Source organism: Sarcophilus harrisii, chromosome 5 (assembly GCF_902635505.1).
Source record: "Sarcophilus harrisii chromosome 5, mSarHar1.11, whole genome shotgun sequence".
NCBI lineage: Eukaryota > Metazoa > Chordata > Mammalia > Dasyuromorphia > Dasyuridae > Sarcophilus > Sarcophilus harrisii.
The window spans coordinates 59643983-59670964 of NC_045430.1; the positions used below are offsets into that span (position 1 = coordinate 59643983).

Consider the following 26982-nt stretch of genomic DNA (forward strand, 5'->3'; position numbering starts at 1 on the left):
AAGATGCCTATTTTTATGATATTTTTATTTTTCTCTCAGTTTTTAACTGGAAAAGGACAGTTGGGAGGGAAAAGAGAGTTAGCAATAGTGATGCCAAAAAGGGGGGGATAAGGAGTGAGAGAAGAAAATACTGAGAGAAAGGGAAAGAGAGAAGTGGAATGGTATAAATTTTAAAAAGGAAAAGGACCTATAGGTACAAAAATACTTATAGCAGACTCCCACCCCCAAAACCCTCAAAGAAAATAAAGGAGAGAGGGAAAGAGGGGGGAGAAAGAGAGAAAAGGAGGGAGGGAGAAAAAGAAAGGGAGGGAGGGAGAAAGGGAGGTTGAGAGAGGGAGAAAGAGAGACAAAGAGAGAGGGAAGGAAGGAGAGAGGGAGAAAGGGAAGGAGAGACAGAGACAGAGAGGGAAGGAGGGAGAGAGAGAGAGAGAGAGAGAGAGAGAGAGAGAGAGAGAGAGGAGAGAAGAAGAAGAAGAAGAAGAAGAAGAAGAAGAAGAAGAAGAAGAAGAAGAAGAAGAAGAAGAAGAAGAAGAAGAAGAAGAAGAAGAAGAAGAAGAAGAAGAAGAAGAAGAAGAAGAAGAAGAAGAAGAAGAAGAGGAAGAAAGACAGAGAGACAGAGAGAAACAGAGAGAGACAGAGACAGAGACAGGACAGAGATACAGAGAGACAGAGAGAGACAGACACAATCAGTTCCTTCTCTGGGAATTTTCAACGTAAGTCCTTCAGAGTAGTTGTGGATCTTTTTACTGCTGAGAATAGCAAAGTCGTTTACAGCTGGCCATCCCAGAGCATTGCTATTACTTTGTACATTTCACTCTGCTTGAGTTCATGGAGGACTTTCCAGTTGTTGGGATTTTTCTTTCTGAGAGCATCTTGCTCATTATTTCCAATAGAACATTCTCCAATTAATGAGCAAACCCTCAATTTCTAATTTTTTGCCCTGAGAAGAGAGCTGCTATAAATATTTTCATCCATATATGCCTTTTACCTTTTTTGAATTCCTTTTGGGATGATCAGTTGCAAATGACTTCTATTCTCAGCAGTACAGTGATACACAACTATTCTGACAGACTTATAATGAAAAATTCTATTCATACTTAGAGAAGGAACTGATTGTATTTGAATACAGATTGAAATATTCTCATTCTCTCTCTCTTTCTCTCTTTTTTTGAGGATTTGGGGGTGGTTTTTTTGGGGGGGAGATCTATGTTTTCTTTCACACCATGACTTTTATGGAAATATTTTGCATAACTTCATATGTGGTTTCTTAATGGGAGCTGAGGGTGAGGATAATGGAGAGAATCTGGAACTCACAAATTTATTTTTTTATTTTATTTTTTATTATACTTTTTTATTTACAAAACATATGCATGGGTAATTTTTCAACATTGACCCTTGCAAAACCTTCTCTTCCAACTTTTCCCCTCCTTCTCCCCATCCCTTCCCCTAGATGATAGGTAGTCCAATACATGTTAAATATGTTAAAGTATATGTTAAATACAATATATGTATACATATTCATACAGCTATCTTGCTGCATAAGAAAAATCAGATTTAGAAAGAAAGTAAAAAAAAACCTGCAAAGAAAAACAAAAATGCAAGCAAACAATAACAGGAGTGGAAATGCTATGTTGTGGTCTACATTCATTTCCCATAGTTCCCTTTCTTGGTATAGCAGATTCTCTTCATTACTGAACAATTGGAACTGGTTTGGATACTCTCAATGCTGAAGAGAGCCACGTCCATCAGAATTGATCATCATGTAGTATTGTTGTTGAAGTGTATAATGATCTCCTGGTTCTGCTCATTTCACTCAACATCAGTTCATGTAAGTCTCCCCAGGCCTTTCTGAAATCATCCTGATGGTTGTTTCTTACAGAATAATAATATTCCATAATATTCATATACCATAACTTATTCAGCCATTCTTCAATTGATGGACATCCACTCAGTTTCCAGTTTCTTGCTACTACAAACATTTTTGCACAGGTGGGTCCCTTTCCCTCCTTTAAGTTCTCTTTGGAATATAAGCCCAGTAGAAACACTGTTAGGTCAAAGGATGTGCACAGTTTGATAACTTTTTGTGTATAGTTCCAAATTGCTCTCCAGAATGGTTGGATCCATTCACAATTCCACCAACAAGGGATCAGTGTCCCAGCTTTCCCACATCCCCTCCAATATTCGTCATTATCTTTTCCTGTCATCTTAGCCAATCTGAGAGGTGTGTAGGGGTATCTCAGAGTTGTCTTAATTTGCATTTCTATGATCAATAATGATTTGGAACACCTTTTCATATGGCTAGAAATAGTTTCAATTTCTTCATCTGAAAATTGTTCATATCCTTTGACCATTTATTGGTTGTAGAATGACTTGATTTTTTATAAATTTGAGTCAATTCTCTATATATTTTGGAAACGAAGCCTTTATCAGAACCTTTGACTATAAAAATGTCTTTCTAGTTTATTGCTAGGACTCACAAATTTAGAAAAAAATAAATGTAAAAAAATGTTTTGCGTGTTACTGGGGAAAAATATTAAACAAATAAATTTTAAGAAAAAAGAGGAGGAGCTACTTACTTTTTTTTTGATACAGAGAACAGAAGAAATAGGAAGCTGATACAAGCAGGACAGTTTGAAAGTAACACATAGAATTAATTATATACTTTAAAAACAAAAGCAAATATGTATGGGATGGAGATTAAAGGCTTTATATAGATTCCCCTTTCTTGTGTCTTATATAGATAGCCTTCCACATATATGTGTATGTATTTTTTTTTTTTTTTGATTTGTGTGTTTAAGTTCAGAAGAGGAGAAAAAAGCCAGAGGGAAAAATCTAAAGGCTAAAGTCCTTAATTTGGAGCTTGAAAGAGCTATAAAGCTAGAGAATAATTCTCTATTAGAGGGCTATCTGCGTAGCCTCATTTCAGGTCATTTTGCCATAATTAGGGGATGCCATGTAGCTTAAATTTCTAACTATGCTAAGGCCTGAAGAAAATATGGCCAGACATCTGGGTTTGTGGTCAAGAACAGCTGAAATCAAATACAGACTTGAACACTTACTAGTTACCTGATTCTAAGCAAGTCACTTAACCTTTATTTGCCTTGGAGGCAAGTAGGTTGCTCAGTAGATAAGAACACTAGACAAGAATCAGGAAAACCAGAGTTCAAATATAACCTCAGACACTAACTGTGAGACCTTGGGCAAAACATTTAAACTTTGTTTGCCTTAATTAACTGGAGAAGGAAATGCAAGAAAACTCCATGGGAATTGAAGTGCTATGCTCCACGGGGTCATAAGCAGTTGGACACACTGAACAACAATATTGCATTTTATCCCCTCATTAGTCTATCAACTCTGTGAAGCAAAGAATTATGTCTTATTTAAGCTTTGCATCTCCCCTAGCACAGTGTATGTAGTACAATGCTCTCTATGTGATAAATGGTTGTTGTTGGAATCAGATCATGGAGAGCTTTGAAAGCCAAGCTAAGCAATTTGGATTCTATCTTATAATAATGGAGAGTTGTTGGAGAATTTTGAGAGGGGAATGATTTGATCAAAACTGGAGAATTGTTATGTGATAATGATATGCACAATTTGTGGGAGATCCTAGAGACAAGAACCAGGTTAGGAAGCTAAAGCAGAAATCTAGCCCTCTTCAATATTTGTGAGAGCTCAGAATCTTTTCCAAGGGATTTTGTGTTGAATTTGGTAACATAATTTATTCCTATTGAAGCATATTTGACTATGAGCCTCAACCAGTCTTTCAGGACTCAACTGTTGGGCATTAATTAGCTACAATGAACATTAGTTGACAACTCAAGCTAATGATCTCCCTGAGGAGATCCTATGTGGAGATATATCTATCTCCTGGAGTCCTGGAAGATATTTCATTACAAGCATAACACAGGCAGACCACCAGAGTTGGAAAGGAAACATTTCTCTTCCATTCTCCCAGCACTGAAATGTTGTTCTAGCAGTAACTCTGGGACTCCCATTCCACATCTCTCCTCTGCAGGAGCAGCCAAGCCTCTAAACCCCAGGTCTGGCTGCCTTGACCCTGCAACTATCTTCCAGGAAATAACACACCCAATTGTTACTTCTTAAACAGCTGGTTCTGTTTTCTCTGGCTATTTGGTTTTGTTTTGTTTATTTTTTAATCATCAACCCTTGCTCTGCCTGTTTTTATAATCTCCTTGATGCTCAAGCAAAGTAGAGGCTTGAAGCTTCCCAGCTGCAAGATATCAGGGCTGAATTTGGGCTCCTTCTACACTTTTTTTTAAGGTCATTCACATTGTTATGACCACATCATTTTGTATGAAAACTGACCTTCTCATTCCTACTCTCCTACTCCTTTCTCCATCTGTAAGCCTCAGCTTTCAGCCTATGCCTTGGATGAAAGTTTGTGAACTGATGGTACCTATGTGAATGAGGACAAGGACATGAGGAAGCACCTTGCCTTGAGGCAGAATCAGTCCAACTAGGGGAACTCTACAAATCCTCAGAGCACAAATATTCTGGGATTCTGTGTCTGAAAGACCCAAAGGGTCCAATTCTTGGCTCCTCATGAAAATGCCTTAGGTAGATCAGAAATGGGGATTTTTTTTTTTAATGCTGTAGCACTCACAGAGTGAGATCTGTAGAATTGCAGACCTAACCAGATGTTTCTGGGAGGTTGCTATAACAAAAGTGCATCATATGCTGGAAGCCTTGTTTTTAAATCCATATCTACAAACAAAATATTTTCCACCAGTGAAGTGGAAGGAAATTTATTAGTGCAGGATCAGCTTTAGTTCAGATAAATTTTCAATGTTTCAGATTTGTTCTTCTTCACTAGTTTTTGAAAACAAATACTATCTTAGTAGGAATAGAGACTGAATTTTCCCATAATTAACTTATATAGAAATTCAGAGTGGCTTACAATCAAATTCCCATTACGATAATGATAACAAAGTTATGATGAAAAGAATGATGAAAAGAACAGTGGAAATAAAAATGAACAAAAGAAATTTACCTAAATAAAAATGCTGAACAAATTTCACAACTGATTTGTAACATGGATAATTTTGTATAAAAGTCACTATAGTGGATAGAGAGCTGGTTTCAAGATCAGGATCACATGAATTCAAGTTTTTGTTAATGTTCATCATTCTTGAAGGTGAGCAATGACATCAGGAGACAGAGCTATGAGCAAAGTCATCAGCCACATCCTTTCCTCCAGAGCCATTGGAGTCCCATGGCCAGACAAAGATCAGAATGAACAGCAATGGCTCCAAAAGGGGAGACCTTGACCTTTTTAAGCTAAAGACTTTCCCAAGTCTCATTTTGTGTGAGGCAATGCTTGTTCAGTAATTAAAGGCTAGGTAAAAATTGAGGCAAAAGATGACCTAGTTTGCCTTCACAAAAGAATCAATCTGGAAGATGAAAACCTTCAAGAGTTTCCTGATAGAACAGAAACAATTGCTACTTATGTTCATTTTGAGCCATCAAAACTGAAATAGTGAGCAAGGGTTCAAATCCTGCTCCTAACATGTTGTTCAATTATGTTCAACAACGTTTTGTGACACTATTTGAAGTTTTCTTGGCCAAGATACTAATGTGGTTTGCCATTCCTTTCTCCAAGATCATTTTACAGATGAGGAAACTAAGGCAAACAGGGTAAAATGACTTGCTTGGGATCATAGTAAATAAATGGTTGAAGTCAAATTTGAACTCAAGAAGATGAGTCTTCCCCACTCCAGACCTGGCACTCTGTACAATACGGTGCCCCTGCCCCAACCTGAGCATGATCTTGGGTAAATGATTCTCAGTGTACCTAGGAAACTCTTTAAGACTATTTAGTTGCAGAGATGGACACCGGTTGAGGGAATTCTATGAAAGCTTCGTTTACTGTTAAAAACAGTCTGATTAAAAACAATCTAATAATAACTCCCTGCATGTCTATATGTCTGTACACGCATATACACAGTTTTAGGAAAACTTGGTAAGATTTATATGAATTGATACAAAGTGAAATGAATAGAACCAGGGAAATAGTTTACAAAGTAGCAATAATATTGTAAAGATAATCAACTGTGAAAGAGAACTCTGATCAACGCAATAACTCACCAAAATTCTGAGGTACTCATCATAAAAAAAAAAAAATACTATCTATCTAGGTAAAGAACTGATCCGACAAAGAGTCTGATTGAAGCACATTTTTTTTTCTTTTTCTTGGTTTGATTTTGGTTTGGGTTTTGGGGAGGAGGGAGCAGAGAACATGGCAAAGGCAGAAATTTGTTTTGAGTGACTCAGATTTGTTCTTGTTCACTAGTTTTTTTGAAAACAAATACTAGGGGGCAGCTTGGTGGTGCAGTGGCTAGAGCACCAGCCCTGAAGTTGGGAGAAACTGAGTTCAAATCTGGCCTCAGATTTAAAACTTCCTAGCTATATGACCTTGGGCAAGTCACTTAACCCCAAATGCCTCAGCAAAAAAAAAAAAAAAGTAAAGAAAGAAAACAAAACAGTAGGAATAAAGACTAAATTGTTTTCCATAATCAGCTTATATAGAAATTCACAATCAAATTCTCATTAAGATAATGATTAACAAAGTTATAAAGATGAAAAGAACAATGGAAATAAAAATGAACAAAAGAAATTTATCAAATAAAAATGGTTAACAGATTTCATAACTGATTTGTAACATGGGTAATTTTATATGAGTCACTATTGTGGATAGAGAGTTGGTTCTATCAACTTTTATGAATAGAACTTGAGTTCAAGTTTTTGTTAATGTTCATCATTCTTAAAGAAGACCATGACATCAGGAGGGCGATGTCAAAACTAATGAGTTTTTCATTTCTTGCTCTCTCAATGAGTAGGGGAGGGAATGTGAGATCGAGAATGAGGAAATTAAAATAAAAGAAAATTGATTTTTTTTAAATCAAAGAAATCTCATATTATAGGTGTAGTCTCTACTATAAGGCATTCTATATTTGGACAAATACAGTCAAATATAGCTGTGACTTAAACTAGTTCAATAGGTATTTTTTAAAAACAATAATTGATTTTGAATTCATAATAATGATTATTATAATTATTTCTATGTTCAACAAAGAACTCATAGAGGCCAGTTATTCTGAATCATACTGAACATGATTCCCTTCTGCAGCATATCCAGCAAGTAGTCATCCAGCCTTTTCTTGAAAACATCCAGTGAATTAATCAGAGAAATGCAAATTAAGACAACTCTGAGATACCACTACACACCTGTCAGATTGGCTAAGATGACAGGAAAAGATAATGATGACTGTTGGAGGGATGCGGGAAAACTGGGACACTGATACATTGTTGGTGGAGCTGTGAACGAATCCAACCATTCTGAAGAGCAATCTGGAATTATGCCCAGAAAGTTATCAAACTGTGCATACTTTGACTCAGCAGTGCTAGTACTGGGCTTATACCTCAAAGAGATGCTAAAGAAGGGAAAGGGACCTGTATGTGCCAAAATGTTTGTGGCAGCCCTGTTTGTAGTGGCCAGAAGCTGGAAAATGAATGGATGCCCTTCAATTGGAGAATGGTTGGGTAAATTGTGGTATATGAATGTTATGGAATATTATTGTTCTGTAAGAAATAACCAGCAGGATGATTTCAGAGAGGCCTGGAGAGACTTACATGAACTGATGCTAAGTGAAATGAGCAGAACTTGGAGATCATTATATACTTCAACAACGATACTGTATGAGAATGTATTCTGATGGAAGTGGATTTCTTTGACAAAGAGACCTAATTTAGTTTCAATTGATCAATGATGGACAGAAGCAGCTACACCCAAAGAAAGAACACTGGGAAATGAATGTAAACTGTTTGCATTTTTTTTTCTTCCCGGGTTATTTTTACCTTCTGAATCCAATTCTTCCTGTGCAACAAGAAAACTGTTTGTTTCTGCACAGATATATTGTATCTAGGATATACTGAGACATATTTAACATATATAAGACTGCTTGCCATCTAGGGGAGGAGGAGAGAAGGGAAAAATCGGAACAGAAGTGAGTGCAAGGGATAATGTTGTAAAAAATTACCCTGGCATGGGTTCTGTCAATAAAAAGTTATTATAATAAAAAAAAAAAGAAAAGAAAAAAAAATTCCGCATCCCCCCCACAAAAAAAAAAAAAAGAAAGAAAACATCCAGTCAGACCAAGGGTCATCATTGAGCCAAGTCTCTGGCCATTCCGGGCACTAGAATCAAACAATTGTAATATATAAACAAAATCAATAAATGTAAATTGATTGGGATGAAGAAAAGCTTGTCCATTAAATCCCTGAGGCTTTTTAAAGCCCAGAGTACTAATGATTCAGTGCCACCCCACCCCACTATATAAACAATCACTTTTTAAACTTCTTTCAGAATCCTCCTTGGCCACTTCATCTGGGAGTCTTTCAGAATCCTCCTTGGCCACTTCATCTGGGAGTCCGGTGACTGGGAGTCTTTGGTCATACAGCCCTACAGAATGATGTATATCATTAGAGGAACCCAGTTAACCTTATCCTTATTCTAGGAGTCAGACACTGACTTTTCTCCCAAGGTGTTTTGTCTATCAGAACTTGTTAGGTGGAAGAAGGAAGGAGCTAAAGGAAAGGAATATCCTTTGGCATTTTATTTTATCTTTTTGAGAGATCCTCCCAACTTCTGACAACTCAGCTCAGGTCTGACAGCCTGTGTGATTCCTTAGAACATGCCTTTAAGGAGATGACATGTACTAATTTAGCTTGCCACTAAATCAAGATATAAACTGCTTTATTTTTTTTAATCTTTTCTACTACTCCTCCCCCCATTCCCTTCAACATCAGCTATAGCTGGTATTTTTCCCAGGAACCAGCATGGGGCTGAGCCATTAACACACAATTCACAGATCAAAGAGAAATCAGGGTTGGGATTGAAATCTAACTTTGGATTGAGGGTGAGTGGAAGGGGAAGGACTCTGAGGATATCCAGAGATTTCACCTTCTTCACGGCCAACATCCTACGTTTAATGAAGACACCCAGCTTCCTCCACAGATTCTAATGGCACATTACTCGTGCTTTGTAGGACTCACAGGTGCACTACCACCGTGAAGCCTGAAAATCAACAAGTTAATGAGGCAAAACATTCTAATCACTGTTGTTAGAGTACCATGTAGCCAACCCAGCAGATGTTAAATTATACCCACCTCCAGAGACTAGGCGGGAGCCAATTGCCAAAAGAGAGAAGAAATTGGGAGGGGGGAGGGAAACTTGAGCTCTTCAGAATTTCTCTTGGAGTCAGTGGAGCCAATCAATCGATCAATAAACATTTATATTAATTGCTTTTTCTGTAGCTGGTACTAAGCTAGGCTCTGGGAGTATAAAGACAAAAAAAAGCTATAGCCCTTGCCCTCAAGAAGCCTACATTCTATGTGTCAGTGGATACAATATTTCTTTTTTTTTTTAAGTGACTTCATATTTATAATGAGTTTTGTAAATCTTGCTTTCTCAATGGGTAGGGAGGGAATGGGAGAGAGAGATAAGTAAATAAAGCTATATTTCAAAAATAGAGTACACATTGATGTAGGAGGAAAATTGCAACTAGAGAAATCAGAAAAAGACTTCTTTAAAGGGGTGATATTGAGGTGAGTCTGGAAGACAGCTAATGGTTCCAAGAACTAGAGGTGAAAAGGGAAAACATTCAAGGTAGGGGGCAACCTGCACTGAGACATGAAAATGAAAGGAAAAATTGGGGAAGAACAAAGAGTTAGTTGACTGAAATATGGAGTGTGGGAGTAGGAGTCATGTATAATCAGCTCAAAAAATCATCTAGAGTGAGGTCATGAAGTGCTTTAAATGCCAAGAAATTTTGTATTTTATCTTAAGGAAATGGAAAAAAAAACTCTGAAGCATCTATAGGCAGGGTATTGACATAGTCGGACTGTGAATTACAAATATTAGTTTGGCAGCTATGGTACAGATGGATTGGACTGGGTAGAAGTTTTGAAGAAATATCAATTGGGGAACTGCTATGATAGTCTGGTGAGAGGTGACAAGGGTATGACTTAGCATGGTTATACTACAAAAGTGCCAACAGAATAATAGATATTCTGATGATAGAATAAATAAGACCCTGCAACTGGTTAAAAATAAAGAGTTAAGGAAATTCCTCGGTTGTGAAACTAGATGGCTAAAATGATAATAGTGCCCAAAAGAAAAATAGGGAGGTCAGGAAGAGAGGCAAATTTATAGGAAAAGATAATAAATTCAATTCTGAATATGTTGAATTTGAAATGCCTTTGGGATATCCAATTCAAGATATTCAAAAAGTAGGGCAGATTATGGTACTAGACTACCATATTAGCAGACCAATTATAGCTCCATATGTAGATATGAGAGTCAGCTGCATAAAGATCACAATTGAATACATGGGATCTGTTGAGATCACTAAGAAAGAGATTGTCAAGAGAAGAGAGGAAAAGTTCCAGAGAATTCCAGAAATAAACTGCTTTATTTTTTTTAGAGAAAAATAGCTGGACAAGTAGACTCGTCTTCCCAAATTCAAATCTGACCTCAGACACCAAACTATATGAGCCTGGGCAAGTTACTTCACCCTGTTTGCCTCAGTTTCCTCCTCTGTAAAATGAGATGGAGAAGGAAATGGCAAGACATTCCAGTATCTTTGCAAAAATAAAAAATAAAAAACTGGGATCATGAAGAGTAGACATGACTGAACAATTCAACAACAATAACAACCTCCTGATTCCAAGTCAACTCCTAGCTAATTGTTGACTTGGAATCAGGAGAACTTGAGCTCAAATATATGCCCTATCTCATATACAATATTCCCAACAAGAAGTTCCTAAGGAATTTTATTTGAATACCTTTAGCACCGGAGACCTCATTACTTTAGGTGACATTCCATTTTTGAAAAACTTTAATTGTCAGGGAAAAGTTATCTTACATTGCCAAAATCAGTCTCTATGATTTCTACCCATTGGTGCTACTTCTCTCCTCTGGAGTCAACAGAATAAATCTACTCCCTTTCTACATAATAGTCCTTTCACTAGTGGAATCCATCTATTTCCTCTCTCTTTCTTTGAGATCAATGCTGATGGTGCAAGAAGCCAGTCTAGTTTTACTAGTCTAGTTTCCACACACCCCAGCTTCTACAATCCAACCCAAATGATTGTATTCTCTCTTTGTTCCTAGTATTTTGGCCTGTTGCTTGTCATCTTCCTCATTGAGCTGGTGGCCGGAGTTCTTGCCCATCTTTACTACCAAAAGGTGAGTAGACTAGCTTTCTGCCTCCAGGATCTTCCTTCAAGGTCTCATCTTTATGTGTTCTATGAGTAGGAAGAGAGAGGAACTAAAATGAGGCAGAGAGAAGATAGAGAGGCAGAGAAATTGCCATATCCCCAAGTGTCCCTATACCTCTGACAAATTTCTCTACCAACAGCTCATTCTTCTTGGCTGCTTCATTGCTTCATCCTCACAAAGATAATTCTTTCTTTTTTCATTTTTAATAACACTTATTTTTCCAATTATATATAAAAACGATTTTAACATTTTTACAAAATTTGGAGTTCCAAATTTTTCTCCTTCCCTCCTTCTCTCTCCTTCCCCTTCCTAAAACAGTATGTAATTTAGGTGATATATATATTAGTTTCCACATTTCCATATTAGTCATATTGTGGAAGAAGAAACAGACCAAAAAGAAAAAAAACACAAAAAAATGAAAAGAGTATACTTTAATGTGCATGCAGAGTTCTTTCTCTAGATGCGGATAGCATTTTCCATCATAAATTCTTTGTGATTATTCCTAGCAAAGATTCTTTAAAAAAAAATCAAAGTTTCTATGATGTGTTAAGCCTTGTGCTAAAAATACAAAGACAAAACTAATGGGTTTGTATCCCAAAGACATCATGAAAGAGATGATGGGACTCATATGTACAAAAATGTTTCTAGTGCAAGGAATTGAAAATTGAGTGGATGCCCATCAACTGAGCAATGGCCAAATAAGTTATGGTATATGAAGATAATGGATTATTATCGTTCTATAAGAAATGAAGAGCAGGTTGATTTCAGAAAGGCCTGGAAAGGCTTATATGATCTGATGCTAAGTGAAGTGAGCAGAATCAAGAGAGCATTGTACATAGTAACAAGATTATATGATCCACTATGATAGACCTGATTCTTCTTAGCAATGCAGTGATTCAAGGAAATTCCAATGGACTTAGGATGGAAAAATAGCATCCACATCTAGAAAGAGAACTTTAGAGACTGAATGTGGATCAAAGCATAGTATTTTCACCTTTTTTGTTTGTTTTTTTTTTCTTTCATGGTTTTTTTCCCTTTGGTCTGATTTTTCTTGCATAAAATGACAAATATATTTAATTGCACATTCAGAGAATTTGCTTTCTTAGGGAAGGGGGGAGGTAAAGAGGACAATTTGGAAAACAAAGTCTTACAAAAATGAATGTTGAAATCTATCTTTACATGTTTTTGGAAAAATAAAATACTATTGAAAACTTTTTAAAAAGATACAAAGACAAAAAAGCCATTCTTTCCTCAAGAAACTTGTATTCTAGCTAGAGAAATGACACATACACATACAAGTATATACAAAATATATAAATCAAATAAAAGTAAGATGTTATAAGGGGATTCCTTCCGACATCTGGGGGATCAGGAAAGACCTCATGTAGGAGTGGGGCTTGAGCCAACCTTTGCAAAGACTAGGAATTCTAAGAGCCCAAGATGAGAGGAGAGTGCATTCCAGGAATGGGAGACACCCTGTTCAAAGACATGGAGATGGGGAGATAGAATATCATGTGTAAAAAAAGACAAGAAAGACAGTTTGGCAAGACTAGATAGCTCATGAGGGGCAGAAATGTGTAAAAACATCCAGAGAAATGGGCTGGAGCCGGGTTATGATGAACTTTAAATGCCAAGGCCTAGAATTTATTGCACAGCAAGACCAGACTTGTATTTTAAGAAAATCATTTTGGCAGCTATAAAGAGAAGAGATTGGAAAGGGGAGACACTGGATAGGGAGATACCAAGCAATTAAAACCAATTGCATTAATCCAGGCAAGAGGAATGAAAGCCTAAACTTGCAGGTGGCTATGTCAGACAGAGAGCCTCAATCTGATATAATTATGGAGCAATTCTTCCCTAAAGCCAGAGGATGAGTTTATTTCCCTCTCAACCCTAGGTTCAATAATTTAGTCAATGATTTAAGAACCTAATTAATCAATCAATATTTAATGAGTACCATCTATGTGTAAGGAACTATGGCTGATGATACTGAGAATTGAAAGAAAAATGTCAAGTTCCTTGTCCTCTAAAAGTTTATGATTAAAGACTCTCACAGAAAGAGAGCGCAGAGCCTATATCTGAACAGAAATGCACCCTACAATATGCCTGTTACAATGTCATCTACTTCCACTTAAAGATACCTATTCAATTTAGAAAGAGATACCTAAAACTGAAGATTACAGAAATACTAGGCAGTGTGGTATAATGGAAATAACCCTGAATTTAATGATAGGAGAATCTAGTATAAATCTCAGATTTGCCACTTACCATGTCATTTTGAACAGGTCACCCCTGACCAAAGATATTTATACATGATTTCTAAGGCGTTTCCCAGATCTAAAAATCCATCTATAAGATGGGCAATGAGTATTATAGGAAATTAGATATGGGAGAGAGCTATGATGATTTGGGTAGTTAGGAACACCTTCAAGGAAAATTTCAAACCAAGTCTTGATAGATAGCTAGGAGACAGCTAGATGATGCAATGGATAGAGCACTGGTCCTGAATTCAAATACATCTTCAGACATTTAACATTTCCTAATTATGTGACTCTGGACAAATCATTTAACCCCAATTGCCTCAGCAAAAAAAAAAAAAAGTAGAATTTAGATAAGAGGATTAATCACAGGCAAAGATGCAGAGGTTAGCAAGAATAACTCATTTTTAAGAGTCAATGACTCTACCATCTTGGTTATAGAAGAAATTTTCTGTGACAGGAAATGACTACTGTTGCTCTTGTTATTGTTGTCTGTCCCTTGTTTCAAAGAGTACCAATGACATGAATGTCTTGACTTGAGTGTAAATTACAGTTAAATGAGGCAGAGTTGTGCAGTCACTCAGCTTGCTCTCTCCTCCAGAGTCATCTGAGTCTAGAGGCAAGATCAAGGTCAAGACATCTGCCAGTGGCCCAGGATGCAGTGGATCACCTTGGCCTTTCTAAATTAAGGGTTTCTGAGGTGTCCGTGTCAGTAAGAATTAAAAATTGGCCCAATTTATCACCCCAAAGATATTTATAGGGGAGGAGAAACCCCAAAGTTTTTGGCCAGAACTGCTATTTACAATTTTTCTAAGGCATTAAAACCTAAATAATGAGCCAAAGGCTTGAGCTGGTCATTATTGATCATTCGATGAAAGCCAGAATGATTTGTATTTAAAGATATAATCAAATAGGTCCCTTTAAAACACAATGGGCTGTATTTTCAGAGCTATATTTCAAAACATCAAAAATGAAAACAGAGAAGGAGGAGGAGGAGAAGGAAGAAAAGGAGTAGGAAGAGGAAGAGGAGGGAAAATAGTAGCCTTTCCCAGCTGCTTTTTGAATCAGAGGTTGGGTTCCCAGAGGGCGGCAGATATTTTACAGGTAACATAGGAAACTCAGGTTCACTCCTTCCCCAAATACACACAGTATCCATTGAAGGAGAGGGTTTAAACTCTGACCATAATAATAATGAACCACAGTGTAAGAAATATGTGTGGCAAGGCTTAGTTCACATTATCTGCTCTGGAAATACTCCCCTCATGCAGAATCTTTGTTGTCATTCATTCTTTGTTCTCGACAAGACCAATGGCATCTCAAGCACTCCTGCTTCAGTTGGATTTCAGTGAGACAGAGTCGGACCAAGTCATGAGCCTCACTCTCGCTTCCAGAATAGGTAGGCTGGGGCCAAAGGGAGCTTACTGAAAGCTAGATTAAGGAGTTGGGACCTGACTCTGTAGGAAATTGGGTCACATACATAGGGAAACTAAGGCAAAAGGCTACATTCTGACCAGCACCAAGGAACACCATCATTGCTGATCAACTCATAGTAAGTTGCATGACCATGAACTTAAGCAGAGGATGGATAGATGTGGATTTGGATATAAAGGTTCTTAAAAGCAGGTTGTGTCTAAGTTATACTTTCTCATTCTGATCTCTCTCTCTCCCTCCCTCCCTCCCTCCCCCCTCTCTTTCTTCCTCTTTTCCTCACTCCTTCTCTCCCTCCCTCCGGCCCTCTCTTCTTCCCTCTTTCCTTCCCTCTCTCTTCTCCCTCCCTACTTACCTACCCCCTTTCTCCCCCCAGCTAAGTGAAGAACTAAAACAACATCTGAACCAGACTCTGTCTGAGAACTATGGCCAACCCAGAGCAAAGGAGATCACATACTCAGTGGACCAACTTCAGCAGGATGTAAGATGCCTCTCCCTTTCTTACCTCCCAAATCCTATTCCCTGTATTAATTCGGTCTCTAAATCCATTCCACATCCTTCACCTCCCAAGCTCCCCTGTATAAAGGAAGCTAACTATACCTAAGAGAATTGCATATTCAAGCAAGTATCCAAGAACAGAATAATGGAACTACAGACATTTTTTTTCTGGGAAGCCACATCTTTTTTTTCTTCATTTGTGGCCCTCTTGTAGCAAAGTGCTCACCTATAATAAATGTACCCATGTTAGTTTGGGGAACACAGTTTACAGGTAGGAAGAAAAACATGTATGAATCAAACCACAGACAGAATTTACTATTTGTTGTATAATAATGAGATAGTTATTTAAGGAACATATTATTAGCATCTCCAAAAGAGTAAGTGGATGACTATTTGTGAACAATGAAAGGCAAACAGACAAAGAGCAGAGGAAAAACAGAAATCCTGGAAACTGAAGTGGGAGAGTAGAAAGGGCAGGAAGAGGTATAATCCTCAATGATGAACATATATAAATCCCCTTCTAAATGCAAGCTGTGCTCAGCTTCTGTTTGCTTTGGATCATTGGCAGGAAGTGACTAATGGTCAATTAAATACCCATGAACAGCTCAGCAAAAGATTGCCATAAATAAATAAAGCCTTTCTTAGAAGATCAGACAGTTTATAGCAACAGTTCACTACCAGAGAGACCTACAAGAGCTTCCAACAAGATTAATAGGGACCTGAGAACTCAGACTCTTGCTTCCTGCAAGTATGAGCATAAAGAGAATTTGCTGTGGCCAAATAGCTGTTATATATGCACCAAAGGCAGGTTGGCATTCCTTTTAGAAGAAAAATTGAAAGTGTTATCAGAGGACAGAACCAACTTACGGTTGAGATTGTATAGGAGAAGGAGCCAGAGATGGGCTGAACCTTCTTTGCATTTCCAAGAGATAGGCAAAAGCCAGAGATCGTGTCAGAGAATGAAGCCTATGCCAGTCAACTCATTCAGAACTATAGCATCAGCAGCATTCGGATCACTGAAGAAATAAAATCAAACAAGGTATATCTACTCCATCTAAAAGGAAAAATGGGGGGTAGTACCTAGCCCCGACACAAAACCTCAGTCCAGAAGCTGAAGCAGGAGGGATAAGTAATTTTTTAATTTAATTTTTAATACACATTTCTTTATTAATCATGTTAGGAGAGAAAAATCAGAACAAAAGGGAAAAACCATGGGGGAGGAAAAAACAGAAAAAAGAAGTGAACATAGCATGTGTTGATTTATATTTGATCTCCATAGTTCTTTTTCTGGATGCAGATGGCGGGGGATAAGTAAGCTGAAGGTATCTTCAAATACAATGAGGAAGTACAATTGAATAAGAAACATCCAAGAGGTAAAATGCAGAAGAAATCACTCCACAATAAGTATAAGCAGGGCCTCAGAGGGAAAATGATCTGGCCACAAGGACTCCAAAGGTATTTGAAAAAATTGAAGCAAGAGGGGGAAAAAAATGTAATTAGAGCTCTGTGTGGGCAAAAAGAAATAGCTTAAGACAAAATGTAGAAAAGCTTAGCCATGGATTTTCCTCAATGAAAAATGAAATATAACAAATATAACCCAATGATTTCATGGGACAGCAAGAAACATTAGGGAAAAAGTCAAAAGACTAAAAGAAAAAATAAGAGATCAACTATCAAAAACATCTGACCTGGAAAGTAGGTCAAATAAAGGCAATTTATAAATTATTCTATTCTCTTGAAATCTTGACAAAAAACACTTTAAAACTTTGACGAAATCATAAAAGAAAACATAGATCTATTATAACGAGAAGACAAAGAGAAAAATAGGAAAAATTCACTTATCACTTCCCAAAAAATCCAAATGGAAAACATTATAAATATTATTGCTAAAATACAGAACTTTCAAGTCAAGAACAATACCACAAACAATCAGATGGAAAGAGTTCAATTACCAATTGTAACTACTTTAAAAAAGAAAAAAATTGGAATATATTTCAAAAGGAAAAGACTTTCAAAAATAACAATAACTCACTCTTTTAAAACTTTAAAATAATCCTACAAAGGAGAAATGGATCTTTACTAGAATAGAGGTTATTCAATCATTCTAGATGAAAGAAAAGAGTTTTTGGAATATAAACTCAGAATACAAGAAAAACCAAGAAAGATAAACAGTTTAGAGCAATTAGAAGTGTTTACATAAAATTCACCAGGGAAACAAGTGGGAAGAAGGAGAAAGAAGAAAAGAGGTTAAGAAGAAGGAAGGAATCAGGGAAGGAATAGTCACAACCAAAACAAACCAGCTTTAGGGGGTGGATCATAAAGAGATAATTAAAAGGAGAAAAAGTTTAAAAAAAAAAACTTAGTTATCTGAGCTAGGTGAAGAGGGAAGAACAGAGGAATGGGATCCTATTGCTTTGGTTATAGATCATGATATATCAATAATTGAAACCTTGAGAATTGCCGAGGTCACCACTGTAGAAAGCATACAGAGAAAAGAAAAAGGGTCCAAGACAGAGCTTTGATGTATATCCCCAGTGGCTATGACATGGATGGACATCTGGCAAAGGAGGATTCAGACAGGAAAGGGAAGAATTAAGAGATCAGTGTTTCAAAAGTCTAGTATGAAGAGTATGAAGCAGGAGAGGATGGTCAGCAATGACCAATGTTGCAATCAAGTTGCAAAAAATAGAGGCTGGGGGGGGGGGGGGGGAGGGAATCTAATGATGCTGTTGATTTGGAGACAGCTTGAAAGAATTCAAGGAAATTCTCTTTTAATCACTTGACTTTATGAGTACAAAAGAAAGTGGGCTAAACTCAGAGGAAAGTCTAACTGAGGTCTAGCTGAGAGCTTTGAAGGGGGATTTCTGGAGGGCAGCCAAGCTGGCCGACAGATAGTCCAGTTAGGAAATGGGGATGTTGCTCTATGGCTACTTTCAAGAGCAAGGTATATTGTGAGGTTAAAGGAACAGTCAGCAAATGTGGGGCCAGAGTGCATAAAAATAGCTTGCTGACAGGGACATTTCCTTGCACCCTGGAATATTGTTGCAAGAGTGTGTCATAAGGTCCAGTTAGTTCACAAAGTGTCTCTGAGTTAGGGGTCCCTGGATAGGCATCTCAGGGGTCCATCAGATGGAGCAATTAAAAAATACTTGGAAACTTTGGAGAAATATGTTTCAAATGAATGATGAGGTTTGGGAACCAGATTCAAGAGATTTTAGAAGAAAGGAAATAGAAGCAATGTGTATAGATGCCTTTTTGTAGGAGTTAGTCTGAAAAGGGAAAAAAGAGAGCAATAGCGTGATAGCCAGAATAGCATGGTTTAGTGAGGAATTTTTGGTTTTGTTATTGTTTTTTTGTTTTGTTTTATTTTTTAGAATGAGAAAACAGGTGAGCCTCAGGGCCAGTGTATGTGTAAGACACAAGAAGAGATTAAAAATTAGAGAGGATCAGTGAAAGTGGAACAATCATCTGGAAAAGATGGGAGAGAATAAGATCAAGGTTATATATAGAGAAGGTGCCTTTGGCAAAAACAAGGACCATCTCTTTATCAGGAATGGCAATGAAGGAGGAAATAGTGAGAGATAACACAGGAGGATATTAGACAGGGATAAGAAATTGGAGACAAATGGCCGAGATTTTATCAGTGATATCTCAGCTAAGATGGCAGAAAAAGAGATTGCTATGGGAAACTTGAGAAGAAAACAAAAGTTTTAAAACATCTAATTTGTCAGGTGGGAAGCTGGAGAAACAATCTGAGGATAAAATGATTGTCTTGTGGTAGTCATGGCCCAGTTGAAATTAGAAAACAGAAATTTTTATAAATCCATGGGGCTGTCAAGGGCAGAGAGAAAAGTGTGCAATAATGGCAGCAATTCCAGGGTGAAGGGGAACTGGGGCATCTCTGGGTAACCTGATAGAAAACTGTAAGAAAGACCTACTGCTTTTCCGTGTATATTACCAGGTGTTAACTTTGATCTTCTCAAAACCTATAAAATCCTAAAGATATCTAGAAATTATCAAAAGTCCAAATGAAGCTATTAGAAAGTGTCTAGAAAATGTTGCTAAAATGTTCTGTATTCTTGGACAGGAAAATATGGGCCTTGGGGCCTCCCATTACACAAAGTCGCCCTCTGACATTTATTAGCTATATTAATAAGTCCCTTAACCTAAGTCGACCTCAATTTCCTTATCTTTAAAATAAGAATGGTAATAAACACCTATCTCCCAGAGTTGTTATGAGAATAAAATGAAATTATACTTGTAAATCACTTTGTAAACTTTAAAGTACTTTGTAAATATTAGTTATCATTATTATTATCTTCTTAATTATTGTTATCATTGCTTAATGAAAAAGGAAAGAAATTGACCACTTCATTTTAGAATTTGCAATAAAAGAAGAAAAGACAGGTGAGCGTGACATGAACCCTAGATCCTAAAAAGGAAGTCATACTAAAGACAGAAAATGGAATCCTATAGAAATAATTCCTATGAGAGAATAAAAAGGGAAATTATCTATGAGATTTTTGTGGAAATTCATCAATCAATTTAAATTTTTTAAAGATTTGTATAAAAGAAGGAAACAAGACAAAGTAATGAATAGTATGATCCTCAAAGAAAAATGAAGACCAAAGCTTAGAATTAGCTAAAGCTAGGACACAAAGTAAGAATTTTTTTTAATGATTTATTTAATTTATCTTGAAGGAAAAAGAGGATGATGAAAAAGGAGAGGATTATATCTCAGTGTACAAATTAATAATTATAACAACAATAACAATAGTATTCATAGAACTCTTTAAGGTTTGAAAAACACTATACAAGTTATCTTATTACATCTTATTTGCTCATTGCAATAATTATTATCTCAACTTTATGGAATTAGAAACTCAGGATAGAAAAGGTTTAGTGAGAAGTATATGATGAAGAATTTTAAAATCAGACTTTTCTGAATCCAAATCCGGTATCCTTACCTACTATAATTAACTATTTAGCTGCCTGTGTTAATAATAACAGGTGTTGGAGGGAGGATAGAACTATTTAACTCTTACTTTGTTTCTATTTTCTCTATCAAAAAGAATTATCTTTGAATGAGAAAAGAAGTCGAAAACACAAATACAAAAAAAGGCAGTATAGGATGCTAAAACAGGAAGGAGACAAGCATTCAGCACTTACTATGTACCAAACACTGTGCTAAGCTTCATGGTACAGTGGATGGACCACTGGTCTCAAAGACAAGAAGGCATGAGTTTCAGATTCCATTCTGACACATACTGGTGACGTGGGTAAGAACTTGACTTACTTGACATCCTGGGTGAATCACTTGGGTTCTCAATGTCCCAAGTCTTTAAGGCTAGAAATTTCAGAGATGCTTACTTGAGCTTCCTCACTTGGAGCTCCTTATACCAAAGAAATCATATGTCTGCTCCAAAAATGTAATTATTTTTGTTTGTTCTTCATTTTCAAAGAAGATCAATGATATCATGGGTGGTCTTAACTTATTTGTAAAACAGATATAAGTGAGACAGAGCTGTGCAAAGTCATCAACCTCATTCTCTCTTTCTGAGTCAGCAAAGCCACAAACATGACAAAGTCAAGATAATTGGCAATGACCTGGGATGTAGTGCATGCTCTTGGTATCTTCAATGACTGATCAAGTTCTAAATGCTATACAGCACCTTTCAAAAGAATTGAGAGATTATCTGGCTGCCCTCAATGAGTACAATTCAAAAGGTTTTTACAGAGTCAGCAGATGCAATTGCTGAGACAGTGTTAATGATCTTTAAAGGACCATAGAGGGTAGATACAGTACCATAGAACCAGAGGAGGGAAAATATTGTCCCAATTTTTTTTCATCTGAACCTGTGATTCCATTGTGTAACACCATATTATAATAATTAGCTCATTTTATGCCTAGGGGCAATATAATGGCCCCTAAGATCCACATGCTTCCCTTCTCTGAAGCTTTAAGGAGTTCATTTTAAAATAAAAGTTAGCAATTCAATTACAATCTCTCCAAGCCTCCAGTGAGGAAAATTTCCAACATCTAGGCAGAGATTGAGCTCTCTGCATAAATTTACATTTATACCTATACCTATTTAACCCCGATCTCTTTATAATTGAGGCAAAATTCAGGTTACTGAAGATGTTCTGGTAACAAAACAACAAATTATATTACGGTTTCTGTGGATACATAGAGATAAACAGGGGAGGAAAGTCAGAGAAGAATCAGGCTTTTTTTGCAGAACTTCAGACCTTGAGTAAGTAATGATGGCATCAGTCCATGGCATCTCTTCTACTCTGAGATTTCTGCAGAGCCCTGAAAATGGTATCTCTTTTCTCAACTATAGCTCAGTCCTGCCATCTTTCACCCTTTGTTGGCTGTGCAGGAGCTACTGATTCTTGGCTCAGTTCTGTATGACCCAGATACTTTCCCTTCTCGTCTAGCCTTCTGATTCCCTCGTTCTGAGATAGTTCCTCCCTTTTATATAAATTCTTTAGGGGTGGCCAAGTCTCTCCTGTAATGGCTTTGATTTATTTAAAGAATTGTACAGATCTTGTTCATATTCAATTCTGACTGACTGATTCAATTAATAAGTCTTCTTCCCTAACAAAGGTAATTACTTCTGGGTTGAAGTAATAATCAAATGGAGCTCAGTTTCTTACAACTGGTACAGAGGATTACTATACTACAGTGAGTACAGAAACTCTCCCCACATATATTCCCAACAAGTTTTCTAGAGTTTATAGTCATAAAGACTTCTCAAGGTCATGAAGAAGTTCAGTGACTTGCTAATAATAGTTGCACAGCTTTAAATATGCAAAGCAGAATTTGATAACAGGTTTTCCTAACTGAATCAGTCTTCTATCTGCTATGACAATAGTTCTCAAATTGTGATCTGGGGACCCCCAGCAATACCTAAAGACCTTTTCAGGGGGATCAATGAGGTCAGATAATTTTTTCTTTTACTTACTTGTTTTTTAATATTTTTTTATTTTTCAAAATACATGCAAAGATAGTTTTCAACATTCACCTTTGCAAAACCTTATGTTCCAAATTTTTCTCCCTCCCTCTCCACCTTCCCCCCTCCCTAGACAGCAAGTAATCCAATACAGGTTAAACATGAGCAATTATTCTAAATATATTTCCATATTTATCATGCTGTATGAGAAAAATCATATCAAAAATGGGCGAAAGGAAAAAGGAAAAAAAACAAGCAAACAACAAAAAAGTGAAAATATTATGCTGTGATCCACATTCAGTCTGCAGTCTTCTCTTTAAATGCAGATGCTTCTTTCCATTACAAGTCTACTGGAATTCCCTTGAATCACCTCATTGTTGAAAAGAGCCAACTCCATCACAGTTCACAACTATTTTCATAATATTGTAAATACATTTTAATTTCTAATATAGTAAATATCAATAGATATAACCCACATAAGCAAAAGCTCTTTGGAGAAGGGGGTACTTAATAATTTTAAGAGTGTTAAGAAATCTTGAGAATAAATAGTTTGAGAACCATTACACTATAGCATTCTTCTTCTTGATTTGATTTTTAAGCTGTTTTATAAGGACATAGTACCTTCTTATCAAGTGGATGTCTTATTGCTTCCCACCAGATTCTAACTATCTTTAGAGCATTTTATTCCACACTTTTTAGGAAGGACATTAATAAAGATGAAGAGTTTTCAAAAAGTGGGTGATCAGAATGATGAGAGAGCAGGATACAATGACATATGAGAACTGGTTTGCAGATGCCACAAATGGGGGAGAAATAGATAACATGTTAGATGTCAGACACATTACTAGAAAGAATGATGTCCCAGACATAAAATGAATTTTAACAAAGATAAATGTAAAGTCCTATGCTTTGGTACAAAAATAATGTCCATTCTGGAGCACAAAATGGGAAAGGTATTACTAAATATGAAAATATTGATTTAAAAAGGGTGGATAGTCTTTTGCGGGTCATTACAGCAAGGTCCCAATTAGTTGAAATAATGAATTTTGTGAAGTGATTGCATATATTCAAGTCTGTTCTATTTGAAATTATCATTATTTAAAATATGGTAATTGGTTTGAATGTAATGAAAATATGCAATATGAATTCAAATAATGCAACCACTTCACAGGATTAATTATTCTTACTAATAAGGACCTAGTTCAATATGAGTCAACAGTGCAATATGGATGACAAAAAAATGAACACAATCTTATACTTCTTTAAGACAGATATAGTGTTCATTAAAAAGTGATAATTTTATATACAGCTATATTCTGTCCCCATCAGATCACATATGAAGTACCATTTTCCATTCTGGTTGCCACATTTTAAGAGGGACAAGATTCAGAGCATCCAGAGTGTCAAAATGAGAAGAGAACTGAAGATCTTGGTTAAAGAAACAGAGAATGTTTAGCCTAGATAATAGAAGACTTGAGCAGGGGATGATAGCTGTCTTCAAGCATCCAAAGGACTGTTAGGTAGAAGAGTGATTAGAGCTGTTCTTCTTAATCCTCCTCCAAACTTCTCTATTCTCCAAGTCACCTTTGGAGTCATGTACTCAGTCACCCCTGACTCTTCCCTCTCCTTCATTTCTCTCCAATTATTCCATCAACTGACAAGTCTTGTCAATTCTACTGGAATGAAATCTCTCCCAATTACATTCTTCTCTCCACTCAACACCTGTCCTCATTAAAACCTTCAATACCTCTTGGCTAAACTATTGCAAAGCACTAGGAAAACCTAAGAAAAATGGACAAAATTTAACAAAGTGAGAATATAAGCTAAAATTGCATAACAAGAACTCTTCTAGAAAATAGAACAGGCTAACTCAAAAGGTACTGTCTTTCCCCTTGTTAGTGACGCTCTAGATGACTCACACTATAGCTATTATGTAGGAAATTACTTTACAGGTATTTATTGGACTAAATTGCCTATTAAAGCCCCCTGGGATTCTGTTATTCCAACCCAGCGAGAAAAAGAGAATAGACAAAATAAATTGTTATATAGTCGTACCTCCGCATCCTATACTTCTAAAGTTAATTTTTTAACCAAAGTATAAAACTTTACATCTTTTACTATTGAATTTTATCTTATTATATTATTGGATTCATCCCAATTTCTAGCTTAAGATTTTTGATCCTGAATCCATAATATAATATGCTAGTTGTCCCCCACAAGTTTTGTGAAATACGAAAATTTTATAACATTTCATCTATGCCTTTATCAAAGTCATTGAGAAAAATGGCAAATAGCACAAAGCCATGCCAGAACACTCCACCACAGACCTAATCTTCCAAGGTGACATGGAATGCTTAATGATTGCTCTTTGATCCCAGGTTTTCAACCACTTTCTAATTCACCTGGCCACTACCAGCTAAACTCTCAATCTTTTCCAAAAGGATAGCATGAGAAACCTTTGCAGATATCTTTTAAAACTCAAGGTAAGCTACAGATCCACTAGTCAATTAGCCTTGTCAGAAAAGAAAATAAAGCCATGCTAGCATTACCCTAGAGTTACAGAGCCATACTGGTTCTTTATCACTACTTATTTCTTTTCTAAATGTTCAATGACATGAATTAGAGTAAAGATAACAAGCCTTTAGCCTGGAAACATTTACATGAACTGAGGCTGAGCAAAACAAGCAGAACCAGGAGTACATTGTATACAATAACAGCAAGAAGATCAACTATGAAAGATTTGGTTCTTCTCACTGGTTATATAATCCAAACTTTGCATGGAAAATGCCATCTACACCCAGAAAAAGAACTATGGAGATTGACTGCAAATCCACACATGCTATATTCACTTCTGTTTCTTTTTTCTCTCTCCTATAGTTTTTCCCTTTTGTTCTGATTTTTCTCTACTAACATTATCCATAAAAAAGTGTATTAAATAAACAATTTTTTTAAAAGATCATAATATACCTTTAGTTGATAAGCACCAAACTCCTCCCTCTTTTCAAAAAATTGAAACATTTGCTTTCTGCCAGTCTTAAATCAGCACATAAATCTCGGTTGCTGTTCTTATTATTTTTGTGATGGTTATGCTCTCTGTGATATAGAATATCACAATATAGACATGCTCTCTGTTCCTCAGTTCAGGTGCTGTGGCAGCAACAGCTCAGCCGACTGGGAATACAGCACCTACATCCAATCTCCAGAAGCTGAGGGACGTAAGGTACCTGACAGTTGTTGTAAGACAGTTGTGGTCCTCTGTGGTCAGCGGGCCCACCCTTCCAATATCTATAAAGTAGAGGTAAGTACAAGACCCTGAGATGGTGCTTCCTTTTACTCAGATTGAAGGGGAAAGAGGGAGAAAATTAGAGGAAAGAATAGGTGAGAAACAGAGAAGTGGGAGGAGAAGGAAAGGGAGAAAGAGAGGGAGGGAGGGAGGGAGGGAAAAAGAGAGAAGGAAGGAGGGAGAGAAGAAGAGATATATCCTGGCAAATTTACTGTCTTGTGAATCAGGAGTCCTGGATTCTACTCCATGCAACTAGTTGTATGAGTCCTTTCCCAACTCTCTGTTTTAGTGAGATTTTATTTATTTCATATTCTGTATGCAGACCCACCACCATATATATATATATATATATATATATATATATATATATATTCAGACCTATCACCTTAGAGCAAATTCATGTTATATTCAATGTATCTTGTACAAAGGTAATCCATTATAACATCATTATTATTTAAAGACTGCTACCTCCCTAAGAGCAAGAACTGTGTCTTTTATTTATCTTAAATTCTGCCCCAACCCAAACTAGCTCACAATGCTTTGAGTGTAACTCAGTCTTGGCCATGGTACCATACGGGGTAGTGAAGGATAGCAAGATGGATGTAGACACCTGATGTTTTATTTATAAATCAATCAACTTCCTCCTCCTCAAAAACCTATCCTTACCCCTGGGATCTGGTCTGACCTTGGTGGACTTGATTCATAAGCTTGCCCCTTTGGAATTATAGGAGGAATGTTTACAAAGGATTTTCCAAATTAAAACACTAATATACTATTGGTGAAGTTATATACTGATTCGACCCTTCTGGAGAGTAATTTGGAACTATGCCCATAGGGCTATAAAACCATGTATACTGTTTGACTGAGCAATACCATTACTAGTCTATATCCCAAAGAGATTAAAAAAAAAGGAAAAGGACCTATATCAGATCTTTTAGCATTGGCAAAGAATTGGATATAGAGAGGATATCCATCAATTGATGAATGGCAAAACAAGTTTTGTATATGATTATGATGGAATACTATTGTATTTTAAGAAATGATGAGCAGGATGCTCTCAGAAAAACATGGACTTAACATGAAATGATGCAAAGTGAAATGAGCAGAACCAAGCAAACACTATAAAATAACAGCAATATTTTATGATAATCTACTATAAATAAGTTAGTTATTCTCAGCAGTACAATGACCCAAGACAATTCTGTAGGACTTATAATGAAAGACATTGTCCATCTCCAGAGAAAGAAAGGTAAAGCCTGA

The 26982-nt window shown here is 36.5% G+C and overlaps 1 protein-coding gene across 1 annotated transcript in view; it reads left to right on the forward strand.

Annotated features, from left to right (window-relative positions):
* TSPAN11 (tetraspanin 11) overlaps positions 1-26982 on the forward strand; it is a 144046-nt gene that overhangs the window by 106862 nt on the left and 10202 nt on the right. The window contains exons 4-6 of the mRNA XM_003771316.3: positions 11192-11266; positions 15362-15466; positions 25579-25737. Coding sequence (XP_003771364.1) covers positions 11192-11266; positions 15362-15466; positions 25579-25737 — 339 coding nt within the window. The remainder of the gene's footprint in view (positions 1-11191; positions 11267-15361; positions 15467-25578; positions 25738-26982) is intronic.